The sequence below is a fragment of the Microtus oregoni genome, unplaced genomic scaffold, assembly GCF_018167655.1.
Source record: "Microtus oregoni isolate MIOR12 unplaced genomic scaffold, Mior012 000013F_ref0000133, whole genome shotgun sequence".
In the NCBI taxonomy this organism is placed as follows: Eukaryota; Metazoa; Chordata; class Mammalia; order Rodentia; family Cricetidae; genus Microtus; species Microtus oregoni.
The window spans coordinates 43304813-43323773 of NW_024543072.1; the positions used below are offsets into that span (position 1 = coordinate 43304813).

At 40.9% G+C, this 18961-nt stretch overlaps 1 protein-coding gene across 1 annotated transcript in view; it reads left to right on the forward strand.

The window, feature by feature from the left end:
• The first annotated feature begins 2853 nt into the window (after positions 1–2853).
• The window catches only part of Xpr1 (xenotropic and polytropic retrovirus receptor 1), a 158421-nt gene continuing 142313 nt past the window's right edge, over positions 2854–18961 (forward strand). The window contains exon 1 of the mRNA XM_041662278.1: positions 2854–3086. Within this exon, the coding sequence (XP_041518212.1) occupies positions 3018–3086 (69 nt within the window). The 5' untranslated portion in view covers positions 2854–3017. The remainder of the gene's footprint in view (positions 3087–18961) is intronic.

Genomic DNA, 18961 nt, shown 5'->3' on the forward strand with positions numbered 1-18961 from the left:
AAAGAGCTTGTGGTCTGATCAACAATTAATAGCAACACGATGAATGGAGAACAACGGGACCAAGGAGGAGAGGGGACCACGCAGACAGTTTCAGCTTTCTGGAGGATATTGGGGTCAGATAACACTGAGTCACTCTTTAGCAATCCTGCCATCTTGCTATATGCCCTTGAGGTATTCGAGGTGTCCCTTTTTGCTTGTCACATCATTGTCTGAGACTGAATTTCAAAATCATCTCCATGACACCATCTTTTTCTTTTTCCTCAGCTAGATATTCGCTTCCCTTATCCAACCTCACTCCCAGCATAGTTCACAGTGTAGGCGATTAGTCTGTCTGCTCATCACTTGACTAGACTGTGATTTCCTTCCAGGAAAAGACAGTTTTATGTCGTTTTGAATTGTCCTTCATTCCCAAAGGACATGACTGGAATATTAGAATGCTCAGCAGCCTTTTGTTAGAGATTATGTTCACAAAGAGAAGTCTTAAGTAGAGGGCCCTTCTGGTTCAGAGCAGAACCATTCATACTATCTTTAAAACATTCAGCTTTATACTCTACAGAGAGTAAGTGTTCAGTAAACGTCATTCAAATATTTGATGAGACATTTGTAATAATGCTCAGGATAAAGAAATTTCACCTGGGAGTGATGGTGTGTGCCTTTAATCTCAGCACTCAGGACGCAGTGGTAGGTGACAATTTCTATTGCGCTAGAGGCCAGCCTGGTCTACATAGAGAATTCCAGGCCAGCCAGGGCTACATAATGAGTCCCTGTTGCTATTTTTTTTTCTTATCTACTTGTGTGGATAAATAAAGACTGTGTCTCGCTGGGCAGCTGGGCTTTGAGTCAGCCTGGAGAAGAACTAAGAATTATTGGTTTTAGAGCTAGAACTAAGGATTTCATTTTTCCCTCAACTGGACCGCAGTTCCTGAATCTTATATACAATTAAGGCCTGGGCAGGCTGTGTTGTGGCAGCAGTGCCCCCAGTGTATAATGTTCCCCTTTGCCTGTGTTTTCCTCCTGGCATTATACTGTTGTAGAAGAGGGGGGCGGAGGAGTACCAGGCTGAAGAGTAGTCCTACATCTCCTCCTTTCCTTCTCTTTGACCTTGATTAGCCCTTTTTTTTGTTTGTTTGTTTGTTTTTTTTTTGTTTTTCGAGACAGGGTTTCTCTGTGGTTTTGGAGCCTGTCCTGGAACTAGCTCTTGTAGACCAGGCTGGTCTCGAACTCACAGAGATCCGCCTGCCTCTGCCTCCCGAGTGCTGGGATTAAAGGCGTGTGCCACCACCGCCCGGCTCTTGATTAGCCCTTTTTAAAAAAATCTATTTTTATTGTTTTTAGTTATGCGTATATGTGTGGGTACAAGCACAAGAGTGTAGGTGCTCTCGGGTGCCACAAATGTCCCTGGAGCTGGGAGTTACAGGTGGTTGTGAGCTGCTTGACCTGGGTTCTGGAATCAAGTTCAGGTCTGCTCTTAATTGCTAAGCCATCTCTCTAGGCCTCTGATTAACCCTTTGCCAGAGGTTGAGGTTTTTGTACAAAAGTTTGCCAGAAAGAGTTAGGCTTTTTCCCACCAAGCCTCATGCCCTGTCTTCTCCTGAAGAAACATTTATAAAACCCTATTGACATGAGTTAAATGGAAGGGAAGGAGAAAAAATCTTGTGTGTGTGTGTGTGTGTGTGTGTGTGTGTTGGGAAGCCAACAGCAGAGATCTATATTGTCCCAGGTACAATACTTCCTAGCAATCCTTTGAATCTCATCAAAATTGTGAGAATTCAAGGACAACGGACATATAAGGGATTTAGAGCAGTGCTTGGTATAGGGGCAAGGACAGACAAGCTGAAAAATCTCAGCTGCTGTGTTATCCAGGGCTCCTCCACCCAGGGTGGCTTTTGCCTCAAATAAGTCCTCTAGGGCAGTCATTCTCACTCAGAATGTGGTACTTTGCTCCAGGAGTGGTATCTTCCCAGAGGTTCAGCCTGGATACAGGACTGTCTCACCAGAGGGTGGATGCAAATAGGATTCTTTTTCCTCTCAGCACTGTTTTCCCTCTCAACCCTTGTCCCAAGCCTCAGTCAGCTGGATCACAGACTAGTTTCAGTCCTTGTTTTTTTTTTTTGTTTGTTTTGTTTGTTTGTTTTTTCGAGACAGGGTTTCTCTGTAGCTTTGGAGCCTGTCCTTGCACTAGTTCTTGTAGACCAGGCTGGCCTCGAACTCACAGAGATCCGCCTGCCTCTGCCTCTCGAGTACTGGGATTAAAGGCGTGCGCCACTACTGCCCGGCTCAGTCCTGGTTTGTATCCAGGTGTTTTGGCTTTTCTTGTAACTCCAAGACTAAACAGACAATTACGTGGACAGAAACAGCACAAATTTTTTGGCACTGACATTTTAAATTGAACTCGACAAGCATTTATTGAGCCCCTAGAGCATGCAAATACAGTTCCTTTAAATGCATTTGCCTCTTAACTGTTTCAACTATTCAATTTGGATTAGTGCTGATTCATCTTTAAGGGTTTTATGAAGAATCAATATTAAGATGGAAAAAATATTTGCACAGTTCTCTGCAAATATAAGCGTCTTGTGTGGATTATTGTTGCTCCAGTAATAATATTAATTGAAATAACAACAGTTCTGCTTCCCAGGCAGACTGTAGAAAGCAGCTGTAGAAGACAGAGATAGGCGGAAGAGGTCAGGGGCGGTGCCTTTACCTCGTCCGGCCCAAAGAGGCGGAGTATAGAGGAAAGCCCCCGGAGGCCCCGCCCTGTATCCCGCCCCCTCCGTTCGAGCGGCGTAGGCGGTTACCATGGCGATGACGTCTAGAGGGCGGGGCGGGGCGGGGCTATGGAGAGGAGGAGGAAGATGGCGGGAGGGCGGCTCTGAGGAGACCTCGGCGGCGGCGGAGGAGGAGAGAAGCGCAGCTCCGCGCAGCGCCGGGGCCCATGTGGGGAGGAGTCGGAGTCGCAGTTGCCGCCGCCGCCGCCTGTAGCTGCCGGAGCCGGGTGGGAGTGAGGGGGACACGGCAGGATGAAGTTCGCCGAGCACCTCTCCGCGCACATCACTCCCGAGTGGAGGAAGCAGTACATCCAGTATGAGGTACCCGCGGCGGCCGGGTTTGGGGCGGGCTCGGAAGGGGCTGCCATCTCCCCAGTCGCGACCTCAGCCGCCGCCGTGAGCTCCCCGGCCGGGGCGGACTTTGACCCACCGCCGCGGGGAGCCCCTGCGGCATCCCCGGCGCTTCTGGCCCCCGGCGGCCAGGCCGTCCTTCCCCTCCCCCGCAGCCCTCTGCCGCCGGGGTAACGGATGTGCAGGCGGCGGCGAGAGGAAGGGCACAGCCGGGCTGGGGCTGAGGAATGGTGGTGGGAGGCTGAGCCGCAGGTGTGACGGCGGCCCGGGGTCGCGGCGGTTCGGCGCCACCCTCTCTCATTTCCCGCTGACCTCCGGTCCCCACCGCGGAAGATTACCCCCTAGCTAAGGTTAGGTGCTTCTCGCCGCTCATCTCTCGCCAAGGAATCGTGCTCTTGCAAGATAAGCCCCCTCGAGCGATTGCCTTCAGGCCACCGAGCCCGTCGGCTTACCCCCACTTGCCCACTGTTGACAAAGGCTTTATAACAGGATTGAAACTTGGTGAAATGAGTTTCACCTAATGCAGTGGTTATAGTTTCCAAACGCATTGAACTAATAGTTCTGTTTTGATAAGGAGACGGTGTCTAGTCTTTGTACTGTTTGCACGAACTATACAGAGGAACCTCATCTTTGGATTTTCACTCTTCTCAGGTTTTGGAATGGAGGGAAGAGGAAGGAGGCAAGAGGATCTTTTCAAATTTCAGATTTTCTGCTAAGTTTTTTGTTAGGGAGAAAAATCACTGTAATGTAAATACTGTACCTTACTTGTGTGTTACAGGAGTCATGTTCCTCCCTTCCTCTCAGTTTCTTCTTCCACAGCTTTTGGAGGCTATATAATAGATAGTGTAAGGAACCTTGAGTCAATATTGGGAACAGTAAAGACAGGGAAATCCACTCACATATTTAGAAGGTAGGGTCCCTGAAGGGTTTTTGAGCTTGCAATAGGTTATTCTCAGAAGCTAGTAGCTCATCTCCTGGATAGAGAAAGACAGCTGGGTCTCTAACCTCCAGGAATTCACATCTATGGTATGAGCAGGAACAAAGAGTATAAAATCAATAGGAGCGCGCGCACACACACACACAGACTGGCTAGGTTTTATGAATTAAAATATTTTGGATCTCTTTTTAACTTTATATAAATTTAGTGATAGGATGTTTAGGCAACAGCAGTAAGTTCATTTATTCATGCAGCCAGTGTAATAATTGGAGACCTGGGGTGGGGGAAGGGTGTAGTTAGGTTAAACAGAATCTTGAAGATTGTAAAATAAGTTTACTTACAATATACTGTATTTAATGCTGGAGACGAATGGCTTATTATTGATAGTTTCTTGCCAGTTTGCTTGTAGGGTTCTTTAACCGCATTCTGTAAGAAAAGGCTCTAACAGTTCAGGCTGTAGAGTGTTGATTTAATGTTTGTAATAACATTCAGTCAGTTTTAAAACCTTGGCTAGCCTCCAGATGGTGGGTTTCATTGAAAGGAGGGCCTTGGCTTTTCATCCCACTGCGGGCACTTTCAGCACCACTGTCAGTTCTTTAGAGAGACTGGGACCGGAGCATGCCGAAGCATATCTTACTATTTATTATACAGTGTGGAACGCTTGATTTCTGGTCAGAGTAACAGTGGTAGGACGTATCCTATGATTTGTTTGAAGTATTTCAACATTTGACTATTTTATAGAATTAACTTGGACTATCTTGGCCTGGAAGGGGAATCATATGATTTAGTTTAAAAATGCAATTAACCCTTGATTTGTAATGTCAGCTTTGTGGCTGGAGTAACCACAGTGACTCTGGGACTCCTCAATTTACGTAGTCTATTTGGTTACTATTATTTCTAAATGGTTACTCTAGATTGGCCACTGAGGGACAGAATTCCTATGCCTTAGAGTAACTGCATTTTCTTTCTCAGACCAATTATAATTTACTTTTAGAAAAATTCATTTATTGTGGATAATTGAAATTTGATTCTACAGAGAGATTCCTAGTATGCAACTCCTATTCTTGGTAGACTCATTGTTCTATAGGCAAGGTGAAAAATAAGGGGCTTTTTCTTTGTAAGTTGGATCCATTTGCATGATAGTGTAGTCTTTGTGCTGTGTATTATTTCTAAAGATTTGGTGCTGTTCCTTTAAACATAGCATAGAGGTATGAGTAAGAATTGCTAAGGTCTGGGAATGTTAGTGACTTTAAAATGCCAGGGAAGAGACTGTCTCAAAAAATAGGGGAAAAAGGTATCTATAATAAAAAAGTTAGCTTTTGCTAAGGATTTGCTTAATTTTTTGTAATATGTGTTTTCATGTAGTTGGAAATAATGCTGACCAAAACAGTTGGCAGAACAGACACTTGGATTTGTTTTTGAAGCTCCAGTGATGAAATTTGGTGCATTTCCCTTAATTCAAGCTTAGGTTGCTTCTAGTGCCCCAGACCAACAGAAACTGTTCAGTTTCTTTGTTTATGTCAGTTTATTAATTATTACTTGAGTTAGGTGGAGCTTTAGATGGAAACTGAACATTTTGCTTGCATTATAATTCTATATAATATTTAATTATATATAATAGTATAGATACATGTGGTATTTGGTATGTTAGCTGTGAGGCCCTGGAGAGAATGTTTTTGCTCTTCCTGCTCTCTTTTTTTCCATAGAGAAATACATAAAGGGCCAAAGCCCTTTAAGGCCCATTCTAGTTCCTAAGTGTTTGGTTTAACTTTTAATTTCCTGAATTACTAAAATTATTGATAGTATTACGTCAACATCCTGAAAATTATTAGTCTTTAAAAAATTGTGGCATTCATAGTCAGAATAAGCACAAAAGAATAGATAAACAAGGCAAGGCCATATACAGGACTTCTAGTTGATGCTTTATGAACAGTTTTACCAAGAATAAATACAAATGAGGAGAGACTATCTTTGTTCCTGATAATCTGAATACAAATCTCAGGGTAGAAAATGGAACATCAGTAAGTGTTGGCACAATCCTTTGAAAAACTTTAGAATCAATGGTTGTATCTGTAATAGGTTAATTGAAAGTAACTCAGACCAATTTCATCCAGATAGACTAGTGTGATCAGATAAAGGCTAGTATATTTGATGCCTTTGATTGTTGACATGATCTTTTTTTCTCTCTCTCTAGGGTCCTGTGTTTTGGTGTCTCAGGAACCAAGAATGACTTTTTAAATGTATACTGTAGTAAGCATAAGCATAAAACAGTGAGCTCTCCAAAGTTGAGGAATTAAAAGGAATTTTAAAGATTATCTACTTCCTTGCTTTTTCAGGCAAAGAAACTCAGGTCTAGAAAGGTTAAGCCATTTGGATTCATATAAATGTGTGGACGCACACACACACATCTGATTTGTTTCTTGAGCACTGTATGTTTCAGTATTGGGAACCAGGTCACATTAGCTGTGTGACCCTATGAAATCACTTCCTCCTTTTGGGGTTTCAGGTTGTTTATCTGTATGTGGTGTTGGAGAACTGAACTTTGATGATTTCTAAGTAAGCCTTTTATAATCCAAGCACCCATTCAATTATAAATTTCTGTGGGGTTTTTTTTGGTTTAATTATGTTTATGAAGAGAATTTAAGGAACTATTTTTAAATCCTAATATAAAATTAATGTTTTAAAAAAACATCTTTTCAAAAAACTTAATGAAAAGCCAGGCATAGTGATGTTTGCCTTAAATTCCAGCACTTGGGAGTCAGAGGCAGAAAGATCTTTGTGAGTTGAGGCCAGCATGGTCTACATGGTGAGTTCCAGGACAGCCAGAGCTACATAGTGAGACCCTGTCTTCAAAACAAAAAAACAAAAATCCTCCATATAAATAAATATGCCAAAAAATTAATAAATTAAAAAAAATTTAATTGAGATTTTGTTGTGACTTGAAAATTCAGTGAAATCTTTTGTGTCCATTGCTGGAGATTGAACCCAGGGCTTTGGGCATGCTAAGCAAGTCACTCTACCACTGAACTACATCTCCAGCAGGAGACTTTTATTTTCCTTAAACAGAAAGCAATGTGATGAACTGATTTTATGTTGCATGATCTGGAAAACGTACTGCATAAACTGCACTTCCCCATTGTCAGGTGGAAGGAAGCCTTGCTGTGATGTTGTTCTGATTTTCACTTATAAAGCCCTCCTGTGGGAAAGCTTGTGTTGCAGCTTCCGTGTCTCAGGGGTATTATGTTGATTAGTTAGGGTTCACTTGCCTTGCCGGAACTTGTTTGAAATTTTCAGTTTGGCCACCCGATGGGGCACAAACAGTTTTTCTTGATGGGACTTCTACAAATAAAGTACAGTGTAGTATATTTTAAATAATGCTTATGAATGATTGTTAGTGAGATGTCTGACATTTACAAATATGATTTAAATGAGTGAATAAAAGTAGAGCAGGAAGCTATAACTGTTCTTTATTGTCTCTGTAAAGTATATTAGGGTGAGTATCCTGGTAAGATTATACTTGTCTATCCATCTCTGAGGCTGATTTTGGATCAGCTTTTGGGTGAAGGCCCAGATCATAAGAACCTAAGAATCTTATTTGACCTGGGGTGACCATGGAAAACTAGTCCTGGCTTCAGTCCTCATTTGGAAAACATTTGAGAGACCGAGTTATACTTGCTGGGGGTTTCAGGTACTTTTTACTTTTAGTCCCTAAAGCAGCGTACCCCAAACTCTATGGAGTGAGACAAGATAGTGTTAAAACCATTAGTTTTGTCAATTTTATGCATACGAGAAGGAAGAAATAACATTTCCAAATGTTAGTAAATGGATTGGTGTAGCACTCTGCCAAGCAGGCTTCCCACAAATGTTTTAAAATTCTGAGGGAGTCAGGGTTTTCAGTGATTTGCTCACTTCTTTGTTCATTGTCAGCGGGTAGCAGTTAGTACAGTTTGCCTAGGTAAATGAATGCTGTTTAAGTTTAGCTCAGTCAACCTTCAAAGTCAGTAAAACTTAAAGGGACCCAACAGGAGATGCTGTGAGGTAATGCCAGTGTGTAGGCATAGCGAACAGCATGGCAGTGACAACTGACTTATCTAGAAATAGCCCCTAGCCAGACTCCAGGTAAAGTAGCAATACTTCGTTAGATCTGACAAAAAGTTCACAGTTGTTAAGATAACCTTTTGAAGTCAGTGTTTATATCCTCTGACATCCACGATTAACTTATATCTCATGTGTGCCTTGATAGTCTGGTGTCCATCAAAATTAAGTTCAAAATTAAAGCAGTCCTGAACCTTACACTAGCCCTTTGAAATACTGAGATAAATTATTAAATCAAAAATACTCAGGTAGGAAAGGTTGTTTTTTTTTTTAAAGTCTTATTATTGAAGGAGGTCTATACTAGTATAAAGTACTTAGATCAGGAATAAGGAGCTAAGTAATTCCTAAGGTACGCTCTGTCATTAAATAGTGAACACCTCTGTGCGCACTTCTGTGTGCATTTGTGTTTAGAAGCCAGAGGTTAGTATCAGGTATCTTCTATTGCTCTCCATCTTATCTATTTTTTAGGTGGTCTCAAAATATGGCTCTAGCTGGTCTAGAACTCACAGAGATCCACCTGCCTCTACTTCCTGAGTGCTGAGATTAAAGCCTTGCCCCACTTTTGTTTATTTAAACAGCCTCTCTACAGGACCTTGGAATGTACACTGGAACTCACTGTGTACAATAGGCTGGCCTCAAACTCAGAGAGATCTGCCTGCACTGAGTGCTGGGATTAAAGGCACGTGCCACCACACCCAGCTCCTTCTTAGTTTTTGAAGACATATCTCTCACTGAACCTGGACCTTGTTGATTTGGCTAGACTGGATGGTCAGAAAGCCTCAAGGATCCACCTGCTTTCATTGCCCCTGTTCAGGTGTTACATACGAATTTCGCCATACCAGGATTTTACATGGAGGATGAGGATCCAAACTCAGGTCTTCATGATTGTGCAGTGAACTGTGTATCCACCAAGCCAGGTCCCCAGGCCTCAGCCCTAACAGTTGGTCTTTTTAAGATAGAAAGGTGGGATGCAGTCACAGAGGAAAGTGGGGAAGTCTCAGTCTCTATTCCACTCCTCCACTTAATCTCCCCATATTCCCTTTCCCTTGGTCTTTCCTTCCTCCTCTTCCCCCTTTCCAGAAAAGGATTTCCGTGTAAGCCTGGCTGGATGACCTTGAATTTCTGATCCCTTTGCTTCTACCTCTAGTGCTGAGATTGGTAGGCATGAGCTACCATTCCCAGTTTACACCATACTGGAGAAAGAACCCAAGAGTTTTCACTAATGCTAGGCAAGCACTCTTATCAACTGAGCTGTCTCTCTAGCTCCAGAAAGTGTGCTTTGTGGGATGCTTTTTTTTTTTAATGCCTTAGAGCAATGGTTCTCAAGCTTTTTGAATCCTACCTAGTACACTACGAAACTCTTAAAATTATAAAGGATGTCAATGTCTATTGATATGCTATATTAGAAACTAAAAACTGAGGAATGTTTAGTATGCAATATACAAGTGCATCTGTTACTAACCACTAGGGGTATGATCTTACATTTCATACAGCATCTGAAACTACTTTGTGTATCTGTGGGAGAAGGAAAAAAAAAACCAAGACAAATGAGTGGTAGGTTTATGAAGTTTTTTTTTGTTTGTTTATTTTATTTTTTTAATATAGGGTCTCACTATGTAGCCCCGGCTGACCTCAAACTCACAGAGATTCTCCTGCCTATGCTTCAGGAGTGTCTCCCTAGTGCAGGGATTAAAGGCATGTGTCATCATAACCAGCTCAGCAGTGCCCTCTGTGAGCACAGGACTTATTTCAGAAAGTTAGGAGGCAGCTTGAATAAGAATGTTCTGTTTTTACAAAGCATGGGAGAGGATAAGGGATTCTGTAGGGTGAGGATTTCCTGGTGCCTGCTACACAGTGAAGGGCCGTAGAGAAAAGAAATTTGGCTTCCCTGGATTTCACCTGCTAAGTCAATAAAACTAGAATTGAAATTATGTCTCACACTGTGGAGCTCTTGCCTCTATGAGGGAGTGTAAATAGCAGCAGTGGTGGTAGTGGTGGTGATAACAGCAGCAGCCAGGATTTGTTTGTTTATTTATTTGAGGGCTTACGTCACATCTTGTGATAAACACTTTAGAAAACATTTCTCTTAAAAGCAGGCTGTGTACGTAGGTTGTTAGTGCTGTCTCAGGAGGGGGGGGCTGATCTTCTAAATAACTATACTGCTGCTCCTAGTTACAGGAGCACAGATGAGACAGTGAGAGGCCCCTTCAGTACCACTGACCTGTTTCTGTATCACCTATTCTGGTGAAGTGATGACTGGTCTTTTCTGTCAGTAGGGTTTGGAGGCAGCAGAGTCCTTAGTAGGACAGAATTCACCTCTGTTAATTTATGTTTCCTCATAGTGGTCATAACATTATGAATAAACAGCTAATACGATGAGCATAAGAAGAAGGGAATGAGTTGTAAAAAGAGGAATGTGAAAGTGGATATTGCTGTTGATTGCCTCAGTTGTGGCAGTTAGCTTTAAGGTTTATGTCAAGGTTACATGTTCCTGTAAGGAACAGTTTGGTTCCAGTTTTGTCCAAGTGAGAATGGAATCAGAGAGATTAAATGATGAAGGTCATTTGGCTTGGTCAGTGGCTGAGCTAACCGTTATCCTGATTTATTTTATTGGCTTTGTGTGTTAACGCAGAGAACCTAAAGTCAGACTGTAGGTTCAAATCAAGGCTCACCGGCTTACTAGCTTAGTGACTGCAAGCAAGTCATTTGTCATTTAGTTTTTTCTTAATAAATGTGTGTGTGTGTATGGTGAGTGCACACTTGCGGAGCTCAGAGGACAACTGTTAGGAGTCGGTTGCCTCTTTCTACCCTGGGTCCTGAGAATGGAGCTTGTCATCAGGCTTGTATGGTAAGTGCTTTTACCTGCTGAGCCATTTCCCTAGCCCACATCACTTGACATGTTTGTGCTTTGCTTTCCTTTTGTGTAAATTAGCAATGATGATAGTAAAATTCTTGTAGGACTGTTACAAAAATCTTCATTTCCAAAATTCATTTCTTCAATTGACATTTCCAAAGTCATTGAGACAGTCTCACTATGTAATGCAGGCTGATCTTGACCTATTAGGTAAGCACTCTACTACTGAACTATAGCTGTAGTTTGAACTTTTGATACTTTGGTCTCAGCCTTTTGAGAAAATGCTGGGATTGCATATGTATGCAACATGCCTAGCTGTTGAGGATTAAATAAGTCAAACCACAAAAAGTTCTTAGAACAATGCCTGGCATATAGTAAGATGAATATATTAAAAAGCTCTTCTTTTCAGTGAGTTCAAAGATAATGTGTAGTGCTTGGTTAGTCAGGTTTATATTAGGGAGATGAAACCTCAAGCTTTATCTGTCAGATGTCATATGTAGGTTTTTATAGAAAATGTCTGTGTTCATTTGAGCTCATATTTCAGATATCTATAGTATTTGTTCTAATGAATTGTTCTTAGCTTTTTTAGTATACACTAAGGAAGACAGTCATCAATGATAATATAGTTGTATAATAAATTAGTTGTGATGGTCATTTTTTAAATTCGTTTGTTGACTAGCCCGTGTCAAGATATTTTTTTTTTAAACTGAGATGAAAAATCACAAGTGCATTCTTAAATGTATCCAAGTGGCTTAAGTGAGCTTCTAGTGGTTGCCCAACTTTAGTTCTTTGCAGTTTTATAGTAAAAACAATATTTTGTCCTAAAAAGTTAGCTTTGGAATTGAAAAAAAAAACTCAATACCTTTGTTTTTGAATGGATAAATTGAGGGCATACAGGTCACACACTGCATGGGATCAGCCTTACAGCTGGCTGCTTAGGTTTAGCACAGCCATATTGTAATGGATTATTAAAAATTGCTGCAGATCCCCATGTAGCTACAGTGGCAGAAACCCTGCAGGTCCCCATGTGATAGCAGGCAGCAGGCCATTTGGTAGCAGGCAGGGGGCAGCAGTCCCGAGAGCAGCCAGTCCCAGGCTGGGACAGGCGCATGAGACCATGCAGCAGGTCTCCAAAGGTGGCTGGTCCCAGTGGCGAACCATGTGGTGGCAGTGGGTGAGAGACAGACGGATAGGCATACCATGCAGAGTGAGGTTGGATATTTATTTAGTGGTTATGGAAGGGAGGGGAGAAGAGGAGAGAGAGAGAAAGGCTTGAGGGGTCAGGTAGAAATTAAAGGAAGACTCAGGAAGGTTAAGAAATGAATAGCGTATTCCTCTGTAACATACCTCTGCTTGTTTTGTAGCATAGGTTACGTGAAGACTATATTTCCTAACTCCTATAGCTCAAGTTGACAAGCCAAAGTCAGGACAATGTGCATAGAGCAGTGGTTCTTAACCTGAGGTTTGCAACCCCCTATCTCCAAAAATGATTTACATTACAATTCATAACAGCAAAATTGCAGGTATGAGGTAGGAACAAAATAATTTTATGGTTGGGGGGTCACCAGGGTTGCAACATAGGAAGGTAGAGAAGCACTGGTCTAGAGGATATTAGAGCATGTATTAAATATATTCATTATTCATGAGTGCCTCCCTTCTTTTTAAAACAACAGTAAAACAATAATGATAATAACCACAGCTAATGTTTATTGAGTGTTCTAGTGTGCACTTTAATCTTCACTATCCAAAGTATATTATTATTCTTGTTAGAAGAAACATTGAGTTTTAGGATGAGTAGGTTGTATAGCTGGCAAGTGCTTAGAGCTAGAAAGCAAAGGCAGGGTGTCAAATTTTAGAGACTAGGTTCTAACATGATGACACACAGTTGGGATCATGCAGGGTGCTGCGGTAAAGTCAGCATGAGTTTTTACTTTTGAGTAATTTTTAAATTACGTAGTCTTCTAATTATACATACATACATATATGTGTATTATTACTCACACACACATATTGTTTATTACAAAAGAATGACCAATTGATTTTGCCCTAGAGAGCAAAGACATTTAAATTAGAAGGATCTACAGTGGTATTATTTCAGTAAGATACAAGCGATTGAATATAATTTTATCATACAGGTAAGAAGGAAAAGGACACTGTAGGCAGTGTAGGCAGAAAGAATGAAGTTGAGCAATGGGAATATCTATGAGGAGAGGGCCCTTTGTTTGTCTTGGCCACCCGACTAGCTTACACCTAAAATAACCACACAGAAACTGTATTAATTAAAACACTGGCCATTAACTCTAACTTCTTATTGACTAACTCTTACATATTAGTTTAACCCATCTCCATTAATCTGTGTATTGCCAGTGACAGTGGCTTACCGGAGATTCTAACTGGCATCCATCTCAGGCCATGGCTTCTCTCACTTTGCCCTTCTTCCAGTATTCAGTTGTTTTCTTCGCCTACCTAAGTTCTGCCCTATCAATAAGGCCAAGGCAGTTTCTTTATTCATTAACCAATGAAAGCAACACACAAACAGAAGGAACTCCTACACCATATCCAGATATACCTAACGGAGTTTGATTTTATTAGAGCATTGGACAGTCTATAGAGTGAACCTGGAAAGGATCTGGGAGGGATTGAAAAGCCTAGAACACTGTGAAGATATGTTCCTGGGTATGAATTGTAAATATTTATTTACTTATTGACAGGATCTTAATATGTAGCTCAGAACTGCCTCAGAGTTGCCATCCTCCTGCCTTAACCTCCTAAGTGCTGTGATTATAGGCATGTATTACCATTCTTTGTCCATAAAAGATTTAAAGAGATGAGACAATGTGGTATGTGTCTGTCTGTAATTTGTATCTTACATGATGTTTTAGAAAAAGTATGATCAAAGACAGGAAAAACAGAGAGTATAGTAAAAATTATGAAGACTTGAATCAGTGTTTTAATTGGTTTTATATATAGTTCACATTTTAAATGAAATTGGGATGTGTTAAAAATTAATGCTATATTGTTTTTCTGTTTGACATAGTATTTCAGTCTTAGAAGTATATAAACCAATGATGTGTGTTGCTGTTGGTGGCTTTTTAGATTTGATGTTATAGTGTAGCATTTACCAGATGCTTGCTGAATGTCCAGCCAGGTAGTAGATATTGTCCATCTAGTATCTAGCCCACCATCTGTCACATTTAGCTACTTATATATTTGTTGGATGATGTTTCTCTTGTGATCTTTACAACAGGCCTGTTGACATAGGTGTTTATCTTATTTTTGAAGAAAAATATCTCATACTCTGGTAGTTGTCCAAGGCTGCACAGTTTAGGATGAATTAAGATTATGAACTCAGTTTTGTCTTAGTACAGATTCTGTTATTTTTAACTTTTGAGATTGCAATATAATTATGTCATTTTCCCTTCTCTTTTCTCTCTCCAATCCCTTCCATGTACCCCATTCATTCCCTTGCTCTCATTCAAATTCAATTCTGTTATCACTGTGATATGTTTTCTGTGCAATGGTTCTGCTGAGTAGGAAAAAAGTTGAAGGGGAAGAATTGTTTTTTATTTGGTACTTGGGAGTCTCAGGGCATTTGCTACAGGAACTAATAAATGCTGCTGGAATTTGAATAAAAGGTGTCATTTGAGGTCAGTGCCTTGCTTGGGAACACCATTTTACTGGTTGCCAAGGAGTTTCACAGAATGTCTTTACTTTGAATTCACTGTGCCCCAAGTTCCAATCTGAATTGATCTTTTCAGTAACCCTAGATTGATGGGGCTTGGCCAATTGTATACAATTAAGTGGTTGGCTGAATATTGTAAGCTCACAAAGGAGTGATGTTTAAATACCCGTGTACCAAATTATTCATTACAATGAGAAATGTACTTAGCATCCATATTTTAGGCTAAAACAGGTTTTCCTTGTCATCATATTGTTTGTCTGTTTTCTCCACCAGCCTATTGAGAGGAGATAATTATGAGACTGGCTGAGCATGTGATTAGAAAGCTAGAGTTAATGATGCACTCATTTCATTCTACAAGGCCTTGGTCTTACACTGTTTGAATGGATCAAATTCCTTGTGTATATCTTTTTTACTGGAGTATGCTTGGATATGCCACCATTGTTACTGTTTTGAGACATTCTTTCCCCTTTACTTTTAATGTTGACCTCCTTTGTTCTATTTTCTTTTTCTTTTTAAGATAATGTTAATGCTGGGCTAAGAGATGACTTAGCAGTTAAAAGCACCTACTATCGGCCCAAAGACTATTTGAACCATATGGTAGAAGGAGAGAACCAACTCCCATGGGTTTTCCTCTGATTTCTGCACATGTGCTGCAAGACATGTATGCTTGCATTCACACAAGCATGAATTTTAAAGACTGTTTTAAAAAGACAATGCTAGTATCTATACTGGTATATGAATGTTTTGTTCACAAAGTTTTTTCCCCCAGTACTAGGACTTGAACTCAGGGTCTTATGTATGCTATGCAGGCATTCTACCACTGAACTACATCTCTGACCTCTGCCTAGTTGGATTTTAAGAAAGCAATTTGAAGTTTGGCTTTATTATTTAATAGTGATTACCCTTTCTGAATCTTAGATTCTACCTGTGGAAGAGGCTTTCTTAGTCATTGTGATACTGTAGGTAAAACATCTGGTCTGTATATTATAGGCATTAATAATGTATTATTTATTACCAAGCCAGGGAGATAGTTGACTGTTAGAGGTTTTATCGCTGGAAGGCATTATTGGTTTTAAGGAAAGCAGCATTGGCAATTATCTTGATAGGTAAACTGCAGTACAGCACTATGCAGTAGGACTTGCAGTGATAGAGGAAATGTTCTATATCTGTATAGTCCAGTATGTGGCCACGAGTCACATATGACTGATGGGTCCTTGAAATGTGGTTCATGAGACTGCAGAACTCAATATTTAATTTTAGCTAATTAAAATTTTAATAGCAACATGTGGCTAGTGGCTACTGCAGAGCTCTGAAACTTTTATTATTCATGGCCATGACAAGAACAGAGAATCTCAGTTTAGATTCCTTTTATTACTTTACACCTTTTTTCTGTCTCTGATTCTGGGTTTCCCAGCATCCAGGATGGCCAGTGTTCTAGGCTTGTTATTGGCAGTGGCTGTTCAGCAGCCTTGAATCAAGGTCTAATTTTTGAGTTGCTGGAGATTGTGTCTCAAAAATTGACCCAATAACTATTTGCTTTAGAGCCACACAGGCTGTGTGTAAAACCAGAAATTCAGTCTAGAGAGATGGTTCAGCCTTTAAAGATACCTTCTGCCAAGCCTGATTACCAGAGTTTGCTGCCTGGGACCCACACAGTGAGAGGAAAGAACTGACTTGTGAAAGTTGTTCTCTGACTGCCACTGGCACTGTGGCTCTTGTGCACCCCCACTGCATCCCAGCCACCCACACAACACACAAACAAAAACAACAGCCTCTATAAGCTGAATCAAACCAGCATGAGTTCTGAGCTCTTGATGATGGAAGTTACAAAATAATCCCACACTCGTTCAGAATTACGTATAATAAACGGTTATTTATTTAGGGAAGACTTACAAATCACTGTCCTAAATCCTAATCCTCTGCACAAATGGAGAACAGGAACAGAGTCTAGCAGCTGGAAATGAGAGCTGGATGCAAGATAGAGTGCACACACTTAGCAGCCACATTTATAGTATAAGAGACCCTGCCCAAGTGGGCTGGTAACACAAAGGCTATTGGCTGAAGGAGGCGAAGGCGCTCCCACAGCAAGCTATGACTCAGAAAGATGTAACTTTGTCTTTTCTTTTGTTCTGTCTCTTTCTTTCTGCTGCTGGTCAGAACTTAGGGACTTCTTCACACCCTCTTAAGCTCCTTCACCTCCATGTGACTGTGTGCCTCCATGTCAAGTGGCCTGGCTTAAACCTTCTCTCCTCCATTTTCCTCCTCTGAGTAGCTGCTGAGACGTACAGCTTGTCTGCTGAAGGGATTTTTCTTTTAAACTCTAATAAAATTGCTCTTGAATGTCAAAAAAAGAATGTAATTTATAGACCTCAGTAGTGCAAGTATCTAGACCCCACTAATTCTGTAGAAAAGTAGAATTTCTGGAATTCAGACTACATATTCTGATTAAAAAAGAAAACAACTTTCTGTAAACCACTGAAATGATTCTTACTATTTTCATAACTGAAAAAACAGATTTACTTGTTATAATAGTGAGATTTATAAGTTTGTTATTTCAATGTGTGTATGAGTAATTTTACAGTTAGCATCTTTACTGGGAGACTTAGTTTCTAATGTTGAACATGTACTGGGTTCATGAAAATTTTGTTGTGTTTCTCACAATTGCTATATGCATATAGGAAGAGTATATCTGCCTTGTTTGTGAAACTAACCTAGAATAGCATTTCTAGTGTAAAGTCAATGATCTCTATACTTTGATTAAAGAATTAAAGATGGATAACTCCGTTAAAGCAAACTCACAGGAGGATTCTTGATCTAAAATAAAATAGAAAGCGCTTGACTTTAGAGAACACTCTTGAGTGATATGTGCAAATGAGCTCTGATGAGGCTATTATATAATTACCATCATATTCACATGCCATTGTTTAACTACGGAATATTGAAACAGAGAAACAGAGAGACAATATCCTAGTTTTCCTTCAATTTTATTCTCTCCTCTCTCTCTCTTCTCTTTCTCTCTTCTCTCTCTCTCTCTCTCTCTCTCTCTCTCTCTCTCTCTCTCTCTCGTGTGTGTGTGTGTTTTGTGCTGTATGTGCACATGTGCCTGTGGGTGCTTCTACCTATTCATGCTCAGAGTCCAGAGGAGGCTATCAGTGTCCTGCTCTATCACTCACCACTTTATTCCCTTGAGACACAGGGTCCCTCAGTGAACCTGGAGCAGTTCTGGCAGCATGTAAACACCAGGGACTTTCCTGTTTCTTCCCCCTACAGTTCTGAGATTACAGGTGTGTGTCATTACGTCCCACTTTTTACATAGGTGCTGGGAATTTGAACTATGGTCTTCATGCTTGCCCAGCAAGCACTTTTACCCACTAATCCTGTTTCCAGTCCCCCTAGTTATGTTTTCTTAGCAGGCATGCTCTTAGTTATGAGGGTTGGGGAAGAAATCAGCTTGCGATCCTACCATTTGCGTACACACTTGATTTTCAGTCTGTGCTTGTTGCCTCTGTCCTCTGCTTGGTCTGCAGTCAGTATCCTAATCCCTCCTCTTTCCTTCAGTTCAGTTTCTTGGTCTAAATGATGTTAGTGTCTGGTGGGATATGTGTGGAAAGTATTGTGGTAAGCCAGGAGTAGACCTGTTCACTACTTTATTCAACCAATCCTGTATTTAGCCTTTATTTAACTTTGCCTTCTCAACCACATGATACTTCCAGTTCCTGGCCTCTTTTGGGTTTATAGACTTGAATTGGCTTGCTTCCTGTTAGGTTCCTTACTCTGAAGGTATTTCAAGTTTTCTGTGTTGTGTGGTAAATCAGTTCACTCCTCTCCTACTGTTTCGGGCAGACGTATTAAACCTGCTACCTGCTATATCTCCTTCCCCATTTTTTCCTTACAGCTTTATACTTAAAAAATTACTACATTGTCATTAAGCTTTGAGAGGGAAGGGGGATAAATATATTGTCTTACTTAGGGTTTCTATTGCTGTGAAGAGACACCATGACCACGGCAACTCTTATAAAGGACAACATTTAATTGGGGTGGCTTACAGTTTCAAAGGTTTAGTCCATTATCACCACGGTGGGCCGTGGTAGCATGTAGGCAGACAGGGTGCTGGAGAAGGAGCTTGATATGCAAGTAACAGGAAGTGAACTGTGTCACTGGACATAGCTTGAGCATAGGAGACCTCAAAGTCCTCCCCCCACAGTGACATACCTTCCAACAAGGGCATACCTACTCCAACAAAGCCACATTTCCTAATAGTGCCACTCCCTATGGGT